Here is a 27,244-nt window from a genome sequence, read left to right on the forward strand (position 1 = left end):
GCAATGCAAGATTTCTTCTGTGGTCCATCGGTTCTATAGTTCATTGGATATCTGGGTACAGTTGCTGAAGTATGAATCTGCAAACTTACTTCTGCCTGTTGCGAAGGTTAAAAATGTGTGGAGCAATAATACATTCCCTTCGATGGCACTTAGACATAAGGCAACTCTCTCTTTTTACCTGTACTGTTGCTTGTGATCGCATGTAAAATAACAAGCCCTAATTTAATAGCATAAGATTGTGGAGCACACTAAACTTTGAATATGGAATTATGTAAATGAATTTCATGTTTCATCAAGCAGTTTGCTGCTCATAACATCACATTTTTTGAGGAGTAATACTAAATTGTAGCAGTGTAAATCCAGTTTTAGAGTCCAAAGATTTATCAACACTGAAACCACAGTCCATAATTGAATAAAATCCTGATCCATCTCAATCCATTTCACATCTCAACAGCTAATTTCCAAAGATGTAGTTTACATTATCCTTCGTTTCCTTTCCAGTCTTCAAAGAGGCTTCCTCATTACAATTTAGTATTCATTTCTTGTTTCCCTTCCTAACCTATGTGTTTAATGCATCTTTCCTTGATTTTTAGCAGTATTACAATATGAAAGCAGCTTATACATGTTGGTGAGTTTGAAGTTTTTCCACCCTTACTGGACCTAACATTCTAACCAACCCAGACTTCCTGACACTGAAGCTGGGTTTTGTTTATGGTTAGTACCCAGACACTAATCATTCTAACTTTATGCAACTGGTAATTCTGTTATAAATTTGGCATAAGGAAAAATTGCCTCATCAGTGGAAGGAGTCTATTGTTGTACCAGTTCACAAGAAGGGTGGTAAAACTGACTGTAGTAATTATCGGGGGATATCACTGCTATCAACTTCATATAAAATTTTGTCCAATATTCTTCTTTCAAGGTTAAGTCCATATATAGATGAAATTATTGGGAATCATCAGTGTGGGTTTTGACATAACAGATCAACTACAGATCAGATCTTTTGCATTCGTCAGATATTGGAGAAAAAATGGGAGTACGATGAGACAGTACATCACCTATTCATAGACTTCAAGAAAGCCTATGATTCAGTTAGGAGGGAAGTGTTGTACAATATTCTGATAGAGTTTGGGATACCCATGAAACTAGTTAGTTTGATTAAAATGTGTTTAAACGAAACGTATAATAAAGTCCATATAGGTAAACATTTGTCTGATAAATTTCCTATCCAGAATGGTCTAAAACAAGGAGATGCTTTATCGCCACTCCTTTTCAACTTTGCCTTAGAATGTGCAATTAGGAAGGTCCAGGGAAGCCAGGTGGGACTGAAACTAAACGGGACACATCAGCTGTTCGTCTACGCCGATGATGTGAATCTACTGGGTGATAATGTAGATACCATAAAGAAAAACACACAAACTTTAATTGACGCAAGTAAAGAGGTTGGTCTACAAGTAAACACAGAGAAAACTAAGTATATGTTACTGCCTCATCACCAAAATGCAGGGCGAAATCATGACATAAATATAGGAAACAGATGTTTTGAAAATGTGACACAGTTCAGATATTTGGGAACAACGATAACAGATCAAAACCTGATTCAGGAGGAAATTAAGTGGCGATTGAACTCGGGTAATGCTTGTTACCATTCAGTCCAGAACCTTTTGTTTTCTCATCTGTTGTCCAAAAACATAAAAATTAGAATATACAAAACTATAATTTTGCCTGTTGTTCTGTATGGGTGTGAAACTTGGTCTCAGACATTAAGGGAGGAACATAGGCTGAGGGTGTTTGAGAACAGCATGTTGAGGAGAATATTTGGACCAAAGAGAGATGAAATCACAGGAGGTTAGAGAAAACTGCATAATGAGGAGCTTCATAACTTGTACTCTTCTCCATGTATAATTAGAATGGTCAAGTCAAGGAGGATGAGGTGGGCAGGTTCTGTAGCACGAATGGGGGAGACAAGGAATGCGTATAGGATATTGGAGGGAATCCAGAAGGAAAGAGACCACAGGGAAGACCAAGGCATAGGTGGGTGGACAATATTAGAATGGATCTTAGAGAGATAAGATGGGATGGGATGGATTGGATAAATCTGGCTCAGGATAGGGACCAGTGGAGGGCTCTTGTGAACACGGTGATGAACCTTCAGGTTCCATAAAATGCTGGGAAATTCTTGAGTAGCTGCAGAATTGGTGGGTCCTCAAGAAGGGCTCAGCTCCATGAGTAAGTAAGTAATTCTGTTATAAAGATATACCCTTGATTTAACTGCTAAATCATATGATGGTATGAATTACGCTGTATAATAGTTGTTCTGTTACATTTACATCCACATGTTCTTTGCTTCAAAATGATTAAACAGTTTTCCATAACATTATTTGTGTACTTTATAGCCCCGTGCAATTCATATCAGACAGTGAACATCTCAGTCTGCTTCTTGTAATTTGACATGTCTTCCAATGAGAGTATTGTTGCGTATTTAGGGTGGTACGCGTGACAAGAATGACGGGTTCTAGTTCGAATGATTGGATTTATTAGCACTTTGATTACAATCTCTCTTAATTACAGTCAACACAGGCAGTACAGGGCTTTTGGTGATTTACACACTTTACAATTCACTGTTATACACACACTAGTCGTCTCCTGGTAATGTAATTAAAACAAAGGACCTAGCACTTCAAATCACTCCAAATATTACAGAAAAATAAAGCCTTCCAATTTGCTCTGTTCATGTGCTCCCGCCGCTATTATCTCTCTCATAACTCATAACTAGTAACTGTACCTCATAAGTGTTTCATAGCTATTCCTCATAAATCTCTCACTTTTTCACTCTGTCACTCTACTTCTAATTATAATTTGCTCTGAACTTACAGCTCACAGTTCGCATTATATGGCTGTGATACGGACCACACAGAAATCACCGTTCTATTGTTGCATAAGGAAGACCACAGAGAAAACGAGTGAAGTGATAGTTACTTTGCCAGTCCATTGGCGCGCTGACTGTTGGCTAGCAAAGAGCTATAAACATTCATTCACTGAGATACAACTTCTATTGTTGCATAATGTACTGTTTTTACAGAGCTGCTGCCTGGCAACATGTTGATCAAATCCGTTACAATATTTTTTACTGTCATTACTGAGATCTGAGGTTTCCAGGCAGTGAATGTGAAGATTACAGCCTTCTGAGATGTGATGCCATGAGTCTTGTAGATAGATGACAGTGTTTTGGAGAAATCTGTTGTCACCATCTTCAGGGTAGAACACTTAACAGAATATATTTGAATTAGTTACGCAGGATACTCAAAATGAGTGGTTTTACTGACATTCTCAGTTTATTTATTTATTTTGTCTCTATAGATCATTGTTACATGATATAGGACAAGTCAGTTCACATGATATGTGGACCTGCCCTGCTGACCGTGTCAAACAGCCCTGGGAGGTTAAATAAACAAATGATAATAGTAATAGAACACCAGTCAGTTTCATTATAATATACTTTATAATAAGACATGACACATTGTAAACAAAGTATGGCAAATATTTTAGCGGCCTCCGTAGTCTAGAGGTAACGTTCCCACCTCATGACTCGTGGTACGCGGGTTCAAAAACCCGGCGGGGGTCGTGGAATTTTTAAGGGCGGAAAAATTCAGGGAACAAGTCCTCTGGGAGGGACTTTAAGCCGTGGGTCCCGTGTCGTAGATTTACGGCACATAAAAGAACCTCATGTCTCTAGGAGACCTCTGAGCAAAATTAGGCCAAGTTTCCTGCCCAAGTAGTTTCCAATTCCTCCGGTAGATGGGGGAAGTATCAGGTACCACTGCCAGAGGAGGGGGGACCTCTCTGACAGAAAGGAACTAAAAGTATTAGATACCACTGCCATGTGGAGGGTGGAAACCTTGCTGGCAGAAAGGGACTAGGAACCCCTGCCAGAGGAGGGAAGACCTCGCTGACAGAAAGGGAATAACTATTAGATACCACTGCCAGTAAGAGGTTGGAACCTCGCTGGCAGAAAGGGGCTGATAGTAAGCACCAGTACTGGTAGGGTATGGAGACAGTAGAAATTAAAGGGGGACGCACAATGGACCAGTAACCGCGGTGATACATGAAATAAACCCACCCCCTCAATACAGAATACAGAAAATACAGAAATGGCAAATATTTTAATTTACCATACAAAGGTAAAGTTCTAAATCAAAGTTCCATTACAGTGCAGCAAGAAAAGCATTTCTAGCAGTGTGAATTGATTTACATGCAAAGTACTTTGTTTTACAAGGGAACAAAGATTTTTATCACTGTAGAACTCAGCAATGTGGATTTGTTTCACATACTTTTCCTTGTAATACTTCAGTAGGTGTAGTATGAAGTGCATAAACTTTAATACCATTACTAGAGGAGCCTGTATAGCTCAGTCATTATAGTGATGGGCTATGGGCTGGACAGCCAGGGTTGAATTCTTGTCAGGGGTAAGTTATTTTTGTCTTCTGCATAGTATCCAGACCAGCTCTGGGGCCCACACAGCCTTCTATACAGGGGGTACCAGCAGCTCCTTTCCCGGGGGTAAAGTGGCCTGGGCGTGAAGCTGACCACTCACCTCCATCTAGTGCTTGGATCAAGAATACCTTCATTCGTTCCTCCATACATCTTTGTAGTGTGATGCTAAGTTAAATAAGCACAGGAACAACTTTATGTTTGCCTTTAATACCTTTATTAGTATAACCCCCCTTAAAATCCATTTGGCAGAACTGTATTATGGGGAATCTAAATTCCCTATTTCTGTACAATATCGGTTAGGTAACATTAGAACCAGGTGCATTTCCCAATAAAATTTCTTTGTTCTTTGTTATTGCATAAATAAATTGGCAAAAAGGTAAGGAATAACAGTGTTTTTTGTTCTACAGAGTTCGACTTCAGCATGACAAGTCGTCATTCATTCCTCTGCCACAGTTTCAACAAGATGAAGGTGATGTGCAGCCCACACAGGATCATAATCAGGAAGGACTGGAGGTTGAGGAAAGAACATTCTCATGGCAAGAAAAGGTGTTCAGTCCTTTTGAAATATCATATTACCAGTATGCTGGGAACTGCCACACTGCTCTCGAAGAAAAATACCACAAAGATATAGTACAACTTAGTCAAGAAAATACTCCTAACAATCGTCTTTTCACTTACACAGATGTGGATGATTTCACTGACATGGAAGAGGTAACCATATTTGAAAGCATATTGTACTCTAAGTTGTGTTTATGTTTGGATCCCCATATATGAAACATAACCTGAACATCTTTCCATTTCAGGCAGGTTTCTATTTAATAGTTATTTCTAGAGAAACAGAAGTTTCAGGTAGAATGCATAAAGCTTTTAAATCTTAAGTTATTAATGTCATATTAGGTAATGTAAGTTTATAAGCCTGTAGTAAAATTCAATTTTGCTCATGGGTTAGAGTACGAGACTTGTGCAGGTGACTGTACATTTGAATGCTACTCAAATTAGTATTATTTATTGCTTGCTGTTGTAAATTACACAATGGTGGCGGTGGCGGTGGCGGTGATACATGAAATAAATGCAAAAACTGTAATAACAGTAGTAATGATATATATAACCTATATACAACTACAAGCAATAAAAATTTGACTGCACCAGAATTCCATCTTATGACCATCTGTACACAGGACCAGCCCATGAGATAGATTGAATTTAATTGTTGGATTTTAAATTCTTTGGCCTACCATTTGCCTGGTTACAGAGCAAAGAAGTTAGGTATTGTCTAAATGTGACATTAACACTACAAGATTTCTAGGACTAGAAGTCAGTCCAATAGGAAAGTAGGCTTTATGAATTCAGCCACTGTAGCAATTAGGCTACAGGCTGGAGAGCTGGGGGATCAGAGTTTGATTCCTGGCAGGGACAGAGATTTGTCTTTACGTCTTCCAGACTTACTTTGGACCCATCCAGCCTCCTCTCCGATAGGCACAAGAGGATCTTTCCCGGGAGTAAAGCATACAAGGCTATAGCTGACCTCATATTTCCGTCTAATGTACAGGAGCTGTACCTCCACTCTGGCATATGTCTTCATGGTATAGTGCTTAATTAAGCACCAGGACATCTTTGCCTTATACCTAGAACTCCTTGTTCCTTTCAATTTCCACATTATGTGGTTTCCATTTATTGGAAGTAATTTTAAATAAAATGTTGCCGTGTAGTCTGAGAAACAGAGGAATGTTGGTTAAATATAAGATTCTGATCAACTCATGTTCCATTTTACACACATTTCACTGTATTGACTTATGCCTTTAACATACGTTTTTCAAATCTTTTCATACTGTGATTTAATTTCCTACTTTCTCCTTAGACCAACCTGAGTGTTACAACAGATGCAAAGCCTTTAGTGACATCACTGGTTGAAGGAATGGCTGAGATTCGACGCAGGCAGAAGTTTGGCCGTAGGAAGTTTCACAGGAAGGATGTGGATTTCTCAAGGAGAAATATTGTAGACTACAATATTAGTGCAGAACTTAAGAAGAAAAACCATCTTCTACAAACTTCATTGCAAACCTTTTATATCTTAGCTGACTTGAGTACAAAGGACAGGTAATGTATTGCAATGTTTTGATTACATTTAACTATTCTCTACAGGAAGACTGGAAGGGTTTACATGGTCCGGATATGTTCTTTACTGTTTTGTGTCTTTCCTTGGCCTTGCTGTTCATTTATTGCTTACACTGAAGAATCTCTGCAGGAGATAATTAAGGCTTTCCCAACCAAGGAGGAAAATATTGTGACATGAAGGCTCAGATCCAGATTCCTTGAATGGGAAGAAACATGCATTTCTAGGTTATGGCAAGGTAAACACACAATGGCGCTCTTCAGTGAGCATTCATTGCTAATCAATGATCAATAACCGTTACATAATGGCAGCAAGAGTTAACACACACAGCAATAGAGGAAGTATTCTGGGCGGTGTTTCTTATGTGGCCCATGGTGAGGCTATAGAAGGAGGCCAGCAGGACAAGCAGGCAGTCTTCAGTCAGTATTAGCGAGTGATAGTGGGTGGTAGCCAGTGGTGGCCAGACATGGCAAGGATGCAGTCAGTGGCCAGGTGTTGCGGCCGTGAGGAGTTACTAGACAGTCACCAGCCAGCAAGGACAGGAGTTGTTCAACAAGAAAGCTGGGGAATCTACATTGTTGAGAGCTATTACCAGGTGACAACTAATGAAGATGAATAGAGAAGACTTAACACATGCTGTAATGAATTGTAAATTGCATGAATTAGTGAAATGGTTGTAATTACTTGTAGTTATAGTTTCTGCAAGTTGTATTTTGAGTTTAGCTCTACCTAATTGACACACCTGAGTAGGTGCTTGCCCACCCTTTCACCTGAGGATGTAAATAGATGCAGTTTCTGAAATGTGTTCTATTTAGAATATTGAATTATGGACATAGGCCAGAAACTCACTCATCTCCAGTGGTATGTTGTTGACCAAAATGTTCCCATGGGCTGTGCTGAATGAATGAATATTGACATGGCTCAGGAGCAGTTTAAATGAGACACTTATTCCACATCCTGAATTAAATTCATCTGACATCTGAATATATTGGACTCATACCACAGCCCCAAAATACATCATTCGTCTGTTACCAGAAATGAGAGCACTTGACTGCATTTCTTGGTCCTGCATTATCATTCTTTGAAGTTTGATTATTTTAGGGAGAAAAGCACACAGATGTTGCTGAACAAGTGAGAATGTTATCCCCATTGCAGTCTTTAGCATTTTGTGGAGATTTTCATGGCCTCTTCCTAGGTTTCACACAGTATGAAGGATATTCAGAAAGTAACCTCCATTTATTTTAGGCAACTAATGTAGAGCAGGGGAGAGCTTGCACATGTGAGGTAGTGTCACATGACTCAGTCCCTTGTGAACCATCACATAACTGGTCACCTAGTATTTGTTCTTGCCTGTACAGAGTGATGTGTCCTGCGATTGATAATCCTGCAAGCTGCGAAATTTGTTCTCTTAACAGGTTTCTTCGCTCTAAAAACATGTGTTCTGTGGAAATCCATAAAGATTTATGCGAGGTTTACAGCCAAAATGTAATGATTGAAGGATCTGTAAGACAGTGGAGTAAAATGTTCAAAGAAGGGCGAACAAATGTTCATGATGAAGAAGAGAGTGGTTGGCTATCTGGAGTGAATGAAGATCTTGTTCAAAGTATTGGCCAAAAAATATGTGAAAGATGGCACTTCACAATTTCAGAACTCTCCTGTAAATTTCAACAAATATCACACATTGTTCTCTATGAGATTATCAGAGTTAGGCTAGGCTCTCACAAGTTTTGCACAAGATGGGTTCCAAAAATGCTCACAGGTGCACACAAACCCAAGAGAATGGCATTGGCTTTTCTGGACATTTTTAAAGTTAAACCACAAAGATGGCAATGAATTTCTCAATCGCATTTGTAAAAATAACAGGTGATGAAATCTGGGTTACATCTGTAAATGTTGTATTGTATTGTATTTATTGCAAGTTCAAAAGATCCAAAGAAGGATATAGAACATATCATAAAATCATCATAGAATACATACATAAATATTACACAATTAGACAGCACAATGAATACAACAATAATATAAATTATCTCTTTAGATATTCATCCACAGTATAAAATGTATGAGTATTCAAGAAATGCCTTAATACAACCTTAAACTTTTTAAAATTATTAGATGTGTTCTTGATCTCTATGGGCAATTTATTGAATATTTTTATACCCACATAATAAACTCCTTTTAGATAAATAGTTAAATTAGCTTGAGGTAGATACAAATCTTGTCTTTGTCTTGTATAAATAGTATGAGAATCAATGTTTGATGGAAAAAGAACTTTATTTTGCAATACAAATACTAACGAAAATATATATTGTGATGCAAATGATGGAATATTTAACTCTTTAAATATGTTTCTACACAAAACTCCTTACAGCCCTGATCTCACTCCAAGCAACTGCCACCTGTTTACCTGCCCCAAGAACCCATTGAGATCACAGTGCTTCGACAATAATGCGGAGTTGATGGAAGTTGTCAAAACATGGCTGAGCTCACAGGTGGCAGACTTCTTTGAAACAGGCATACAAAAAACTTATTCCCAATATGACAAGTACCTCATTTCTGGTGGTGACTACATTGAGAAGTACCTTAAGTGTATACATATTTTTTGTATATAATAAATTTGTTTTTCCTCATTGCTTGTTTTTTTAACAGCTCACCAGAGGCCACTGTCTAAATAGCCCTCTTATAAAGGACACATAAGTACAAAATTACCATTCACAGCATATCCATAGCATATTCCTCCCATAAATGTGATACCAGCAGTAGTTGCTATCTGCAAATCTTGCTTATTTTCTTTTATTGCTAGTGGGGTGGGACTAAGTCCCTTGGACTGTGGCCACTTCTGTCCTATTGTACCAGCCCCAGATGATAGATGAGGGTGATTTTGGAGCAATTGGTGGAATGAAGATTGGCAGGGGAAACCGAAGTACTCATAGAAAACCTGCCCCAGCGCCACTTTGTCCACCACAAATCCCGCTTGACCAGACCCGGGATCGAACCCGGGCCACCACAGTGGGAAGCCAGCGGCTAACCATTTGAGCTGTGGTGTGGCCAGATCTTGCTTAATAACCCTATTACATATTTATTTTCCCCTGTAATAAATTCAGCCGTAAAACTTTCAGCTGGACCTCATAATTATTTGGTAGCAAGAGAGAGATGTTGTTATTAAATAATTATCTGTTTTAATTGTTTTATTTGTGGTAGTGATGAAAACTGGATGGGAAAGTCAGAGTATATCCTGTGTACAATTCGCTGGGACTCAGCAACAGGAGTGCTTATGGTCACACCAGACTTTACATCAGTATCATCGTCAGCTCAGCATGTTAGAAAATTAGATCCGTATCGTATTGAGGTAGATGGTGATGCTCGCAATACATACAGCTACTGGATTGAACATGCCTCAGTTGACATGGATCAGGAAGAGAAAGACAGAGAGTTTGCTGTCATCAGTAAGGTATCAGTGATTACGTTTGGACATCATCTGTCTTGTTAATATAATGATTCAACAGTATTTCTGCACTATTAATTTTAACTTACTAGTATCACCTACTGGAATTAAGATCTGAAACTCAATACACATCCAAAAGGCCATGGGTTCGCATCTAAAAAATAATAAATCCTTATACAGCCATGTCGCAAGCACTTGAGTGGTATGATGTAGTTTATTCATGTTTGGTGTTCAAGAGTATATCCATCGTGAGGTGCCCAGTGAATACAGACATTCAAACTCCAAAAATAGGGGCCATTTAGATAGGCCTCAGTACACAAAATGGCAATTTTTATTTATTAATGACTAACAATTTTGATTAAACTTCAGTAGTTTATGGAGACCATGTACCTAAATAAAACTGCATAGATTATATCTTCATGAAAGTAATGGTGCACACACTAGGGATCCAAAAACAAAATGCTGATTGTGTTGAAACCAGCAATACTGGCCAGACAGATTTCATTGTTTTTCAGTATTCAGCAACCAACAATCATCTACCAAGCATGAATAAGTTTCATTCCTAAAATAACAGTCAACATCAATCATGTATGAAAAAATGTGTGATATGTCTGGATCTGTGTTTTACATTTTTCTTTAAAAGAAGTAATTCTTAGCCAACATTTTCATAAGGGCAAATTTAAGGTCTGTATCGTGAATTCTATGATCATATTTATAATTTCTGTGAGGAGAAAATACCATGATGCAAACATCTGTAACATGGGCACACTGTATTCGTCTAAATGCAGCACATTGGCATGTGTACTTAACTAAATAAAGCATACCAGCACTAATGTTAATGCATAAAATAGAGGTAACTGCATTAACGGACCTTAATCTTAACTTTTAAGCTTTGTTAGTTGCATATTATAGTGAGCATGGTGAGGTATCAGTATTGAAGTCGTCCAATTTAAGGTAGTGATTAAATTGGAATGTTAAGAGTAAGACTTGGTGGAAGCGGAGTATAAACAACTGACACTCATATCCCTGCGGCACGGAATAGTGGTGCCACAGTGTCAGTTGTTACGTGAAGCCAATATAAATACATATATTATCAGCAAAGGATGCCGCTCATCGTATGAAATATTACACTTCGCAGCTGCAGTCCAGCGAGATCTCAGGAATCGTTGGGAATATCGCTGGACCAGCGGCTTCGAAGATATAATTGTAAGAGGGTATTGGAGGATTCAGAGTTGTAACACCCGCCTTCCGTTTGAATGATCGAATGGGAAGCGATGATGGAGTATATCTGCGAGGGTGGGAGAATTAATGTCCCCAAACTCAAGGATATAGTCCGGGCTTCAAGGAGGACTTCTAGTTTGGTGATTCCGACGGATAGACGTGTTCTGCAAATAATATATTAAACCAGTAAGCAATTGTAATGTGTGCAGTCGCATTATCATTACCCTTTGTCTCATAATCCAAGACCCGTAAACGATCCTGAGGAAGACTTTCATTGCCACCGGAACCCAATCAACATCAGAAAATAAAGGGCGTAAGAGCGGTTGCACAATGTTACCCATTTTCTCAAATTTTATATTGAGGTAAGGGTTAAAAGACTGTGTGAATTACTGTAGGAAATGGGTGTTTCACATTCTTTCTGAAATATGCCTATTTGTGAGTCTTTATGCCTCCCTGATGTGTTCCCTAGAAGGCCTCTTGTTGTAATTCATTCTAGAATTGAATTACCAGGCACTTTGCACAGCACTCACATTTGGGATATTAAAAAAAACTAAAAAACAAACTTCCTGGCCTGTAGTCCACAAGTGAATTATACCGACTGAGTGACTGGGAGATACCCAGTTCAAATATCAACCATAGATTATGAACACCATGTTAATACAAGGGTTGGATAAAAAGTAGTGGCAACACTGCTGTAACATGAAAGATGTGTGTCAGGTGACACTAGCACCATCTGTAGCTGATAGCAGAAGTTCAGTTGAAGTAGTGCAGTGAGTGGCTCTGGTTGTGTTTCATTGAGTTGCATTGTGCATTGCCTTGAAGTGCAGGAGCCCAGTTCAAGCACCCTAACAACATGTTTACGAAACAAGAACAGCACTCCTGGATAAAAATTGAAGTTGCACAAGGTTGTAGTACACAAAACTGTTATCATGGACTGCGAGAAGCATGTGGTGATGCTGTTTTGCCATATCGCACAGTGGCACGATGGGTGAAATTTTTCCATGAAGGGAGGGATGCCATTCAGGACAGCTGTCGTTCAGGAAGACCCCATGTTGACCACCACACAATTCAGCTTCTTGCTTCTTTGCTGGATGTTGATTGTCAGTGGGCTGTGTGGGAGTTAGCTGCTGAGGTAGGCGTATGTCACAAAACCATGCTCCACATTCTGCACAATATTCTTGGATACTGCAAAATTGCAGCGTATTGGGTACCCCATACAATGTCCGAGGTACAACAATGGCAACATTGCAACAACAATTGCACAAGACCTGTTGGACCGGTACCAGAGGGAAGGTGACAACTTCCTTAGAAGGATCGTCACTTTGGACAAAACTTGGACTCGCTCATAAGAACTGCACTTGAAGCGACAATCAAATTAATGGAAGCATCCTGGCTCTCCTCGTCCAAAGAAAGTGCACCACACTGTACCTCAACGACAGACAGTAAACGCTGCCTAGTACTGCAATTTCCTGCGTAATCATCTTTATCCAGCACTCAGGAGAAAGCAACGACACTTGTTGGCAACAAACCCCATCATCCTTCATGACAATGCAAGGGCTCATACTGCTGACACTGTCAAGGATCTCCTTCGCCGCTGGCGATGGGAGATACTGCATCATCCGCCATACTCACTCAATATGAGTTCGTGCGATTATGATCTCTTTGCCAAAATGAAAGAACCACTGTGAGGGACACATTACAACACAAGAGAGGACATTATTCGTGCTGTAGGGCGGTCACTGCTGGACATCAACAGAAGTGGATGCGCTGATGGCGTATGATGCTTCCACAAATTTGGGAGGTGGTGGTACACATGGGGGGCGATGATTATATTGAAGGAATGTAAGTGTGTTTACCTCAGGTAATCAAGTCATTTCGGAACTGTTGCCACTACTTTTTATCTGACCTTTGTAGTTCATTAACCCCCTAGGTAAATAGCATGATAGTCCTGCATCCATATATAGGTTGTGCTTTTTACTCCAAAGTTTCACCTCTGAAAGAAGGGTTTGTTGACACTGTGAAACTCTGCAAAAGTAACATGTTTCTTTTCAGCACACACAATTCTCACATGTACATGTGATACATGCATTTGTTGGTAGGGACATCGCTTCTTGTGACCATACTGTGTTCATAAACAAATTTGCAGTAATGAGAAGTCAGTTGCAATAGAGAAAATATTTCAAGACAGATTTGATAACAATACATACAATCTGTTTGCAGAATGGACCATTTCATAATATACACAATTAGGTGTCACAGACATTAATACACTGAAGATCTCCGCTTGCTTCCTGCTTCATGCTGTTCTCTTGCTTGGCTTATCCTGTAATCCTGAAGATGGAGGCAACATATTCCTCCACACTCTTGGCTGACTTTACTGGACCAGGGGTTTCCACAGGGAAGTGTGCTTTCGCCTCTGCTGTGGAGCCTGGTCATGGACGATCTTCTTTGGGAACTCAGTGACAGTGGGCATTACACAGTAGGATATGCTGATGATATAGCAATGCTTATCAATGGGAAATACCTTCAGACTGTGTCAGAGGTCTTACAGACAGCCCTGTGCACGGTCCAAAAATGATGTGAAAGAATAAATTTGTCTATCAACCCAAACAAGATGGTATTTATACCCTTTACTGGGAAGAGGAATATAAAGGGACTTAAGGAACCAAAACGATCCAGCTATCCAGCGAAGTCAAGTACCTTGGACTAACATTAGACAAGAGACTGAGATGGAAAAAGCAGCCAAACAAGGTCATCAACAAGACCTATAAGGCCTTCTGGACATGCAGAGGCATGTTCAGAAAACTTGGGGACTGAAACCAAAGGTGATATACTGAATGTATGCTGCAGTTGTGAGACCCATAGTTACCTATGCTACCACTATATGGTGGCCCAGAGTTAAATTCAGAACAAGCCAGGCAGAACTTAGCAAATTGCAAAGGATGGCCTGCTTGGAAATTACAGGAGCAATGAGAATAGCTCCAACAGCTGCAATTGAAATCCTCCATGGACTGTCCCCACTACATCTGCAGGTGGAAGTGGAGGCCAAGGCAGGAAATTAACAAACTACATTGCAGTAATCAATGGAAACTCAAGTCTGAAGGTTTTGGATGATCATACATGACTCAACATGAAAAAAAAAACATCCTACAGATGGTGTGTGATAAAATGATACAGAGACATGTCTATGATAAACCCTTCACCATCAGATTCCCTGCTAGAAGTGAATGGAAAAAGGAGTTCCAACCCGACAGAAAGGGGAACTAATATGGTATACAGATGGCTCCAAGACAAAAAAAATAATCATTGGAGCTGGGGTATATTGCTATGGGACAAGGTGGAAACCTAGTTTTAGCCTTGGGCAGTACACAACAGTATTCCAGGCAGAAGTATATGCCATGAAGGCATGCTCAGTTGAGAATCTAAATAGGAACTATAAAAACAGAAACATCTACATTCTATCAGACAGTGAAGCTGCAATTAAAGCTCTTGGAAAATTCTAAATCACGTCAAAACTGGGCTGGGTCTGCCATCAGTCCCTCGTGCAGCTGGCAAAACATAACAGAGTTCAGCTGATATGGGTGCCAAGTCATGACGGTACTGTTGGTAATGAAATGGCAGATCAGTTGGCAAGAACAGGATCTGAACATCTGTTCACTGGACAGGAATCACAAAAAACATTAGAAATCTGTAACTGGACTCAGACAGGCAGAGGGACTTATACTAGGGCCCCCTGCCAGAAGAACAAAGGATATGTTGAAATTAAACAGAGACCAATTAAGATGGGTAGTAGGACTGTTTACAGGACACTGTCATGTAGAAGGGCACCTTTTCAAACTGGTACTGACAAATGCACTTGCAAAAGGTGCCTAGAAGAAGATGACTCAGCCACACATATCCACCTGGGCCAGTTCTTCATTGAACCAGGAGACTACCATGACACCCCCATACACAAAGTCCTACATTTCATTCAAAATGTAGGATTAATGAAGGGTTAATCAAAAGGAGCAGGACTTCATGGTGGGCTCTCTGCAAAACCTTGACGCTGTGGGGTATGGGAGGGATGGATTAAGTAAGTAATCAAAAGGGTAAGCACAATAGATCATTGAAGGTTGCAGTGCAAGGGCCAGAATATTATGGCCCACCCCTCATACATTTATTCATTCATTTACTGGACCACACAGCATTATATCCCAGAAGACAGATTAGGATGAGGAATTGCAACAAAAGGAAACATATTTTTGCAAAGTGAGCTAGAAATATATGATATGAATAACTTTCTCTAGCAGAAACACTGGTCTAGTTGGCTTCTTCTCATCTGATCACAGCATATGTTATCAGCATATAGAAATTTATTAGTAATTCACCTTCGCGTGTGATGTTTACAGAAATTAGTAATGGGACATTATATTAACAAATTAAGACATGTACAAAAAAATATGACACAGAAACATGTATTGTTGTTACTGTAAATACACGCCTGATTCACATCTCTCCAGTTTGGTATGAACTAGGAATAAATTTCAGTACCAATATTATGATTCCCCCTTTCTCTTTTTGGTTAGTATTTAAGGCTTATACATAGTCAAGCTGCCAGTATCTCAGGCTATATAGCATGAAGTGGTAGGATAATAAGTGAGTAATAGATTACAGAGGATGCAGAAGGAAGTAGTCTTTGCTAAATTAAAGGTGTATCCCGGAATCTACCTACAGTAACTGAGAAAAATCATAAACAAAAACTTGAATCAGAATATGCAGTACCTGGCTAAGATTCAAATTGGGGACCTCCTGAATACAAGTTGTAAGTCTTGCCATTTGAGTCAACTTGCGTGGGAAAAAGAAAATGAAAGGTAAAGCTATTCCTTTAACCGGCCGTGGAGGCCCATAGGGATGTTAGACATCGAGATTCCCACATTTTCTAAGCAGTCGACTCACAGATGGTGGTGAGGTTGTCATCCTTACGCCTCTTACCCCCAGGGAGATTCCTTGTACTCATTTCTGTTAGAGGCTGAGTAGACCCCAGGACCATAGTGCGGCTGGAAGGTCAGGTCAATTGAAAATTCCCGTGACCTCATCAGGAATTGAATGCATGACCTTCCAGCTTGTAGCATAGTTCCTCAACCAGCTACACTACCACATAACAGCTGCATACAGGCAGTAAAACTGAAGTTATCCTCCGAAATTAAGCAGTATTCTATGAAGACATATTGATTGAGGTGAATTGTCACCTTTATTCTTCAGCTGCTTTAACTCTGGGCAAAGAGCCATTGGATGTGAAAGGGGCTGGATGGTCCATAGATTTGATATGAATGCAGTGGCAAAGAGAAAAATCTTTGCCCCTAGATGATCTCGTTAAAATAAAAATATACATGTAAACCTGGAGAGACTGTGTGCAAGCAAGTGAGTTTTTTGAGATCCAAAAACTTCTTTGTATCTATAAACCGCATAGAAGACAAAAGATGCAATAGTTCAGAAAATAATACTTAAAGAAAGATGATTGTGATGATGACTTTTTTCCTTTTCCAGTTGTATGAGCATCATTTGGATATTAGGCAGATGCAAGTTGGTTCAGAATTTGAAATGCCTCATCATGGCATACTTCAAGTTCATATCTTGGGTGAGATTTCATCTGCAAAACATTTTGAATATGACCACCTGTTTGTCCATTACTTCTTTGAATTACCAAAAGGTTAGTGGTTTATTTATTCTGTCATACTGTTAACTTTTCCTACCATAATTGACTCTCTTTAGTGATACCTACTCCCTATGTAATTTCTTTCTAAAATTGAGCAGTATACAAATACTTTTGTATTAATTCATATTGTGGAACTGTGTGAAACCTTAAATTAGCATCATATATGATCTGCGAGGTTAAATTTGTGCAGTTACCATAAATTCATATTTCTGTAGTGGCTTCGTTAGACATATTGTCAAAGAGAAAAATTCCAGTAGTTCTTCAGGATTTTAAATCTTGTCACTTATCTTGTAGCCAGTCACTGCCATGGGTGTAACGTATCTATAACAAAAACGTTTTTACAATGTGCTCCAATTATCTTCTATAATAAGTTACTCCTCGTGGTCACCCAGTACAAAGAACAAACCACGGGTCATGATCTGGGGACAGAAAATGCAAAACATCACACTATCAGTACATCAGACCATTGACCATTATTATTGTAAAGGAAAAAAGAAACTATTCCAGGTCTTATTAAATAAAATATAGAACTTGTGGACAAGGTGGAGGGTGTCCAGATGAAAGGTATCCAAAATAAAAAAATTATATCTCAGAAACTAATTGTCATACACATATCCAGTTTATGTCATTGAAAAGGAAAACTCTAGAAGTTTTTTTCTTTTCATGCCTAGCTTATGCATATTTACCAGCTGGTGAACTTCGGTGAACTCAGTAACAATGTTGACACCATAAGAACAGGTTCAATGTGTGTTGTAGCTAGCAGAGTTCCGAACTCTTACAGCTGTTCAGCATCATTTTAAAATGCAATATTTTTACAATTAAGTTTATTTCAGTCCAGTGTGACATATAATGCCTTCACCACTTCAGCACTTAGTTACCTAACATGTTTCGATTCTTAATGCACCATCATCAGAGGTATACCACTACGATCAGGAACCCACCAATACGTAAATGTTTTTATAGGACTATATACGCTTAAAAGATTTACGATGCTCACTATATGTAGTTGTTAATTTTCCATTGTCGAAATAGATGTTTGGTGTAAAATTTTATAATAAGAACATTCTTGAAGTATATTACTTAGAAGTGATGTAGTTGCAATCACTTCCATAAAGGATATTTTAAAAATGTAATTTTCCACTTCACTGTATATAAAATTCAGTTTGTTTCACCACGGCAGCCTTCCTTTACGTTAAAATTATGTTATGATGTGTGTAAGAACTTATTTTTAAGTTAAGAAATTTGTTCGTGAACTAATATGAATCGTGTTTTATCTTCCTTGGTAGTGGATATTGTCGTCTATCCCTCTTGGTGATGTGTTCCTGTTTTTACTGGTGTAGTTTATATGCGTGCTGTGTTGCAATATTTTTGTCGCCCTCCTACATGGAAAAGGATTCAGTTCTGGGATAACAAACTGAGGACTGCAGGTGGTATGTTACATGTAAAATCCTGGAAAGACACGGACCTTTGAAGACAATGTCATTTGCATTAGAGAGGCATTCCAGCGAAGTCTGTGCAAATCAGTTCATGCTGCTAGCTTGCAGTTACAAATTCCACATTCAACAGTGCACAATGTGGTACACAAAAGGCTCCACCTAAGTGCGTACAAGATTCAAATGATTCATGCATTAAAACAGAGTGACCAAGTAGCATGTACAAACATCGCTGTGGGCATGCTAGAAAGAATTGACGCATTACCCAATTTCCTCCGGCAAGTGTGCTTCTCGGACAAGGCGACATTCCATGTCATTGCAGTTTTAAACAGGTACAACTGCAGGATTTGGGGCAGTCAAAATCCACATGTCACATGTGAGTTGGAGAGAGACAGCCCCAAAGTGAATGTGTGTTTTGGCTTAATGCACGACAAGTTGGACCATTTTTCTCTTTGGAAAAGACTGTGACCAGACATTCATTCTTGGACATACTGGAGCTGTGTGCTCTGCCCCAATTACCCCCTCAAACTACCCTCCAACAAGATGGGGCACCACCATATTTCTGCCACCATGTTAGGAATCAGCTGGCCAGAGATGGCTTGACCTTGTCACTTGACCTCCTAGGTTGCCAGATTTAAGCCCATTGGATTTTTCTTGTGGGGTTATGTAAAGAACATTGTCTACCAGGTTAAGATCAATGACCTTCAACACCTGAAAACCTGCTTAAGGGATGCTGTGGCTACGGTAACACCAAACATGCTCGAAGCAACATGGCACGAGGTCGAATATGATCTGGATATTTGTTGTGCCACCAATTTGTTGAGAAAGTTATATACTCAGGAAAAAACTTTGATAGTTTTCCTTTGTAATATTGTAACCCATAAATGTGTAAAATGCTTTCTGAGATATAATTATTTTATTTTGGATACCTTTCATCTGGATATCCTGTATATGAACTACATTTATGAATGTTGTGTAAAACAGTCCATCAAAAGTATAACTGGATTATGCTTCGAGGCTATTATTAATAAAAGAGGTGTGATGATGTTCATCTGACCTCAGGGTCTGGAGGAATTTATGCTCAGTACAATATGAGAGTTCTCTCAGGACATCAGACAGGTTGCAGCTTATTACAAGAGTTGGATAAAGTGAACAGGTAGTCAGTTGGACTTGAAAGGATTCTGCTGATGGTGTAAGCTGTACAGAACTGTTAGGCTTATTTTGGACTGGACTGGAGGTCCTTGAGACTAGCTCTTTCTAACGGGCCCAACTGAGTAGGTCTATCCTGCCCCATCCACCTGAGGACAGAGACAGAGCCAGTCTCAGAAACGTTGTGGTTTTTTGTCTTATATATATACACGAGACGATGGATAGAGTCCAAAGTAAGCCTAATAGTTCTGTACAGGTAATCATTTGTATCTGACATAGAGGAAACTCAAGAGTATGCAGTGGCTGGTGCTAAAATAATTTAATTTTCCCTTTTGATTATAAAAAAATAAAGTAATACCTCTAGAATACATAAATATTTCACAGTTACTTTTAACTTTATGAACACTTGATATGATAATAACTTGTCAGACAATTTTCTTATTCCATAGGAGTGAGCCTGAATTGATCAGCAGAAATCCAAACAAGATTCACCCACAAATATAAACTGTATATTGGCAGTGTTGACTCTTCAGAACCTTGGAGACGAGTGTCCTTCAAGATATGTAGTTACTCTGGTACATAATTTTGAATTTGAGAAACTGGTTAACTGGTTTCTTCATAGGTTTCTATAGTCAGGAACCATGCAACCAATAACAAATGTCCACAGGAGTTACCTAATTGACTGTCTCAACATTTCAAGCCACATGTTAGACCATAAGCATAGCTTCAGGATGCTATACATCTCATGCAACTCCCTATGTCCATGCAGTGTCATAAGCTATGCACAAATACAACACATTCATGCATTGTTAGGCTGTTGAACAAAAAATAATCTTTTGAAGGCTACATATTCATTGATCTTCTGAATAGATGACCCAGTACACTATGTAAAAAGACAGAGACATTCCACAGAAATTTTAATAGTTGAGATTTCACTGTGAAAAGGATAATTTCTCAGTCCAAGAAACAATCCCTGCAAAAGTATGTGTTTTGTGTTTGAACAAAATTTTCTACTGAAGTGTTTCTATTCCCAGGCTGGAGTTGTGAGACTACAAAACAATTATCAGGTGTCACACAAACATGCAGTGCACGGCAAACAGGAATAGCAAATTTCAGCTACCTATTTGAATTGCAGCTCAGTTTCAATTTAGAGGTCTTGCAGACTGAAACAGGTTAGTAATAAACAAAGACATAGATTAGTTACTATAGGATTCTGACAGTGGTGTATAACCCATAGAGATAGTGGGTTTTCGGACTTTATCTGTTGTCCTGGTTTTAAGATAACTAAGAAAAACACAACGTTTCGGAAACTGGATCTGTTTCACTGGTCCAGTGATTGAGGCTAGCTCTTTCTATGGGACCCAACAGAATAGGTGTTTTCCCTCACCTGAGGACAGAAACAGATCCAGTTTCCAAAACATCGTGTTTTTCGTATAGTTAGATAGATAGCCATGTTTGCATTAATTTATCTGTGAGCCCATGTTTTGATGTCAACTCCTCCAATTTGTAACCTTTATGTACAACTTATTCCTTTGTAATGATACTTTTTGTTCAAATATATTTTCTTCTTAGATGTTTTGCTGTCATGGCCACAAATGTTTATCAAAGTTCTATCCAGTGACAGCTGGACCAGATGTAGAACAGAAGGCTATGGTTATGTATCTCTTCCACCTTCTCCTGGCCTACACACTATTGTTGTGTCCACATGGAGACCATTATCTTCAAATCCTACTGGAGAAATGCGAAGGTTTTTTATTGGAGGTTCACCAGAACTGGAAGATATAGATTTTGTGGGCATACCATCCAATTTTCAGGTATATATTAGTCAAATGCTTTAAATAAGTAATATTCTTATTTCATAGCACAACCTCAGTATGAGAATTTATAAAATTACTAAAAAATGCTTGTTCTAATGGGTCCATGTCATTTCCAAACACATAATCTTTTAAGTCTATCTCCTAACTGCTAAGAATGCATGTCACAAAAAGGTCTGCAAAATACTTAATGCAGGTTCAACAATTTATTATTTTTGGCATGTTTTCAACAAAATGAATTGGGGAGTTCGTCTAAAATTTGTCAACACATTCAGAGTTTGATTAAAACTGGATTGCAATAATGGACAATATGCATGAAAATCTACATGTGCCTTCATATTCATCTTGAGCACAACTCACTGAATATTATTGAAGTGAAAAGTGTTTCACAGAAAAGTTGTGGAGAAAAATGAGACACGTTTTGTAACTAACACACTTTTTTGATAAATGTTCTGAGTTTCAAGATAAACAAAAGAGCAAATTCACCAGAATTGTTATTCTGTTTGTCTGTTTTGCTGCATTATGAGCAGGTCCTAAGTGCAGCAGACACCAGACACTTTTTGTACACTAATGCCTTTTCTGCTTTGGAGCAGTAAAATCACCCTTATCATCACTGAAAGTTCTCAGTCATTAAGTGTACTTCAAAATGATTGGCTTTTGCCTCAATCATTGGTCCATTAACCAGTATAGCAGCTGATCTTTCATCACAAAGTCACTTGAAGTGTGTGGATTCTGTAATTAAATCTTCAGTCTCTACATTGCACGCTTGTTTTTGTGGCACTGTTCAACCATCACATAGAACAACAGGTTATATTTCATCTTTGTTCCCCAAAATGATGAACAGCATCTAAGAAGTCAATCCATGCCATCTTCCTTTTTGTCTCTTCGATGAGCCACCAATTTCAAACCTCATATTCAAGTCTAAGCATTTTCATGTCATGCTGTAATTATGGCTTAATACTTTTAAACAACATGCAGCACAACTGCAGAAACATTTCCGACCCCTATACACTAGCCACAAAATACAATGTACAATGCAGGAAGCTATTGGACTAACAATAACACACGTTGGACACTTCTCAATGTCTCAGATCTGTGGGGCACCCAGCCTTGAAGCCATCAAGTTTTGCAAAGTGTAGTGCTATAACATGATCCCCTACTGTTCTACGCAAAATGTTAAAAGACTTGGGGGTCAGGTCAAGTCATATGGGATCTGTGGCAGACAGAGTGGCACTGGGGCAGGGTAGAACGCAAGTACAGAGTTAAAACAACACATTTTTGCTTTAGTTCTTGTGTAAGAGTCTTCCTAGGAAACACAACAAACTGATGGGTGAAAAATTTGGGATACATGTAATATAACACAGTCATGAATTCATGCAGTTTCTCCTGCAATGTACCTGCATGAGGGAGTACAATGGGTAGTGCTGCAAATGCGGGCTGAGAGGATGTGGCAAGTGCGTATCTGTGCATCGAGAACTTGCTATTGAATAACTGTAAAAATAGTAAATTTTCTTTGAAATGGTTGCAAGTTGGATAAGAATTCTGTATGCTTGGATACCAGATAACTGGGAGTTTACTGTATCTGGATTTAGTAGAGAGGATACAGGTATACAGTGCCTCAGGCTGATGCTGTTTGCCACAGCTAACTCACATTTCTACAAAATGCTGGCAAACATCTGCCAGGTCTCACAGCATCACATTCCAGAAGGCAGTAATCTTCATAATATGAACCTTAAAGGTCACTTACAATTTTTTTTCTTGTGTATTTGAACAAGACGTCACCCACAGAACTGATTACTTACTCATGGAGCTGAACCCTTCTTGAGGAGCCTCCAATTCTTCGCTACTCAAGAATTTCCCAGCACTTTATGAAACCCGAAGGTTCATTACCATGTTCACAAGAGCTGTCCGCTGGTCCCTATCCTGAGCCAAATCAATCCAATCCATACCACCCCATCCTGTCTCTCTAAGATCCATTTTAATATTGTCCACCCACCTACACCTTGGTCTTCCCAGTGTTCTCTTTCCTTCTAATATACTATATGCATTCCTCTTTTCCCCCCATTCATGCTGCATGGCCTGCCCACCTCATCCTCCTCGACTTGATCATTCTAATTATAATTGGAGAAGAGTACAAGTTACGAAGCTCCTCATTATGCAATTTTACAGAACTGATTTCCTGGCTGAATTGTTAATGTTTTTTTTTCAGACTCTTCAAAATGAAACCAATGTAGTACCTCCTAATAACCTGTGACTTCTTGCATCAGTATCCTTTACTCATCATTCATGATCATGTGGCCATTTCATTCCGTGCTTTGCAGTTGAATCTGCTTCAGTAAATGAAGTATAGGGTCTGGCAAGCCATTATTTCATTCAGACCTCTCTAATCAGATACAGGTCAGTTTTATGGAAGTGGTGATTCAAAAATACCAGGAATATGGAGCTGATCTAAAGAATGTTAAAAATTATTTTGTCTTATTGTTTTACTCTCCTGCAGGTAGCAGTGCATTATGTCGAAGGTGGAAAAATAAATTATTCACTTATGCATAAGTTCATGTATCTTGTTACCTAACAATTTTCTTCATATGCAGGATTCTCTCTTGAGTAAGTATGGGCTTCATACAATAACAAGTGGTGATGTGACAGTGAAGTTCAACATTATGCACCACTCACAAGCTCTTGCTGGATCTGACACTGTAGCTGATGGTGGAAGAGGTGATGCCAGAGTCAACAGATACTCATCATTCCTTTTAGAAAGACTCAGTGCAGCTACTCTAGTCAGCAGTGTCAATGCTGTTCTCATTGCATTCAAACGAGCACGAGAAAGGATGTTGAAAGCCAGGGATGGACTGGAAGCATGATAATTGGAGTAAACTTGTATTTTCTTTGTACAGCTTTGGTTATGAGGTATGATACAGTAAATTACTTTAAATTTTATCATATTTTAATTAATGTTTTATCGGTAATATAGTAGGATGTTTTATTCTGTGCTGTGCATATCTTTAACATGAAGAAATACTGAAAATTAAGGCATAGGGCTGTTTGCATGCAAAACAATAAACTGGCATCTGTACTACTGACAGAAGATTTTGTTTTTGTACACAACTACTAACAGTGGTATGGTAATGCTGATGGCACTGCAGTAATTCTGACAGCACTGCATTAATACTGACAAACCATTTTGTTCTGTGAAATATATTTGTTTAGCATGAAACTCTGCAAAACCTCACCTCATGGTTATTGTAGTGCATTGCAAAGCTCAAAATGAATACTTAAATGAAATACTGAAATTCATTACATGTACAAACAGCACAAGATACATTGGTTATTGCTTTTTATATATATATAATTTTTTTATTGTTATTTTTATTTACACACACACACACACTTGTAGTGACTGTATCTGATAGAATGCATTTAGGTACAAGTATGGAATATGTTTTTTCCAAGGAACGTTTACATATTTGAAGTACTTCCACAGAAATTTGATGTATGCTAATCTGGTTTCAAACGCCAAATTTGATGTTATTTTAACCTGTTAAATAAGGAACCTCAGCCAAATAATATTTTAAAAATTTGAGTCCACCCTCCAAGAAAACACATTGCATAGCTTTTTGTATTATCATATCATAGTGGCATTGGAGGTCACCCTAAACTCATAATACTTGCAGGCATCCTACTGACATACCAGCCAGTGGCTCCTGTCTTCAAAGAGCTCCCTGGTCTGCTGGACACCATTGCATCGCCATGACATGTCAGAACATGCAAAGAGATTTCATTTGAACAGCCCACATCATTTTGTTCCATCCTGTGGTTCCTGGAATTTGTCTGAGAAGGAATATTCCTGCCACAGTTTGAAGAGTATTAAGCCCATCCATTGATAAAATTGTGCAGAATACTTCAGTATACTGATAGAAAGAAGAAAAAGGCACTACAAATATGAACCATTCAACAGCATTGTAATATACAAATTCTTGACTTGTGATCGGAATCCAACTGCATATGGTACGTACTGTGCTTTAATTTTTATCTAGAAGCAGTAACCTGTCTGAAAGTGGAAAATATTAAGGCCCCTAAGGATTCAGTTATAAACGGCTTTATTGTACTTGCATCATGGCCCCCATTCCTAGGTCAGATTAGAGTGATAATTTATCATATGTTTTAACACTGGGTTGATTTCTCAAATTCCGTAGTTTACTCATTCTCTTACTCAATAATCATTATACAGTCTACATCCTTCCCTTCCATCACTATTAATATCAGCTAGCAGAGAGAGTAAATTGCTGTGAAAAATCCTGACCCTCTGGGTGTAAGGTTTTGCTTCGGGCCAGTACCTCACATGTGAAAAGGCATTCAAATCTGTGTCTTTTGGGCTAAATACTGCATGAGTACCACTTTCCTCAGATATAAAACATAGAAAGCAGGTGATAAGATAAATAAAGCAAGACAATATTTTTACCAATTAGGGTGAGGGCACACCAAGGAAACACAACCACAATGCAAGCGCAATTTCCGAGAATTGCTGTCAGCCTGAGTTGAACATATACTACTGAAGGGAACAGCGCAAATTGAGGAAACGGCAATGCAGTTTCCTCAATTTGCACTGCTCCATTCAGTAACATGTGTTCAACTCAGGCTGATAACAATTCTCGGAAATTGCGGTTCTCAGTTTTCTTGGTGTGCCCCCACCCTTATAGTGTAGAACCAAGTTGTCCTTATGTCTGTCTTCAGCAAATGCTAGCTAAACAAAGGAAAAGATCACCAGTAAACACAAAGCAACACTAGATACACACAACTAAGAGAGCGGCACACCCAGAGGGGCACAAACACAGCCGCAGTATATAAGATAGGAAGAAAATCATCCTACAACATCAGAATTAAAAAAATGAATAATAACAGCAATGACGTACCTTAATGAATACTATTTGACCAAGTGCACAGTGCAGTTGACTCTTTTAAAAAATGCTTTTCCTGAAGATGGCCCTATGCAGCTGAAACATGTAGCATAAACACCAAATGTACGTATATTTTAGTAATTTTAATGACATTTGAAAATTTAACGAACATTTAGCGAATTGAGTGTGAATTAATGTTGTTAAATTAATATTATTGCATTATAGATGGAAAGGAAGACTATAAGTTATGGGATAAGAGGCTTATAGGACTCCGTAGATGTGACGGCAAAGAGAGAAGTGCTGTTTCTTCAGGGCAGGAAGGAAATGCCAGTGTTGCAGACCCAGCTAGTATTTCTGCTGACATCTATCTGTAATTCATTAAGAAGTAATGAAATAAACCAGATATTAAAGACTACATATTTGTTTTATTGATTATATTGTAATGTATGGACCACATGTTTTGAATCATAACATGACAAATGATAAGATGATATATACATAAATTTAAGCTTTTAACTCTATACTCTTATTACAGTGTTGTTGCAGAACGTTTTTGTTTCTTTAGCTCCCCTCTTCAAAATGCAGATTTACTAGCTCCCACTTTGCTGTTTCTGTATACAGTAAGTTTATTTCCCATATATTTTCTCAATTCCTACAATAGCTTACATACATAAGAAGCTTTCTGTGACTGTACTTTAACTCTGTTTTGAGCATCTGGTGACTGCTTTAGTCAGATAAATATTTCTCTTTGATTGGGGAAGGACTGTTTTCAAAACCCTTCTTGGTAAAGATAACATCCCACCCATGATACAGCACATTATAGTATTAATGACTGTGGGTAAAAAGGAACATTTTTTTTTCTGGCCTTGAACAGTATGGTAAAGCAAGGGAAAAAAAGAAAATTTTCAATAACTGGACCTAAGAACCAGTCCTCTGGATGGTGCAATAGAGATCCAAGTTGTCTGGCCTTGGGATACCCAAATAA

The 27,244-nt window shown here is 38.6% G+C and overlaps 1 protein-coding gene across 1 annotated transcript in view; it reads left to right on the top strand.

Moving 5' to 3' along the window:
* The window catches only part of LOC111870187 (Meckel syndrome type 1 protein), a 27,767-nt gene extending 1,093 nt beyond the window's left edge, over positions 1–26,674 (top strand). The window contains exons 2-10 of the mRNA XM_023862271.2: positions 4,902–5,205; positions 6,353–6,591; positions 9,809–10,058; positions 16,800–16,962; positions 20,585–20,722; positions 21,123–21,364; positions 23,956–24,271; positions 25,036–25,369; positions 26,485–26,674. Of these exons, the coding sequence (XP_023718039.1) occupies positions 4,902–5,205; positions 6,353–6,591; positions 9,809–10,058; positions 16,800–16,962; positions 20,585–20,722; positions 21,123–21,364; positions 23,956–24,225 (1,606 nt within the window). The 3' untranslated portion in view covers positions 24,226–24,271; positions 25,036–25,369; positions 26,485–26,674. The remainder of the gene's footprint in view (positions 1–4,901; positions 5,206–6,352; positions 6,592–9,808; positions 10,059–16,799; positions 16,963–20,584; positions 20,723–21,122; positions 21,365–23,955; positions 24,272–25,035; positions 25,370–26,484) is intronic.
* The last annotated feature ends 570 nt before the right edge of the window (positions 26,675–27,244 follow it).

Source organism: Cryptotermes secundus, unplaced genomic scaffold (assembly GCF_002891405.2).
Source record: "Cryptotermes secundus unplaced genomic scaffold, Csec_1.0 scaffold1314, whole genome shotgun sequence".
Taxonomy (NCBI): Eukaryota; Metazoa; Arthropoda; class Insecta; order Blattodea; family Kalotermitidae; genus Cryptotermes; species Cryptotermes secundus.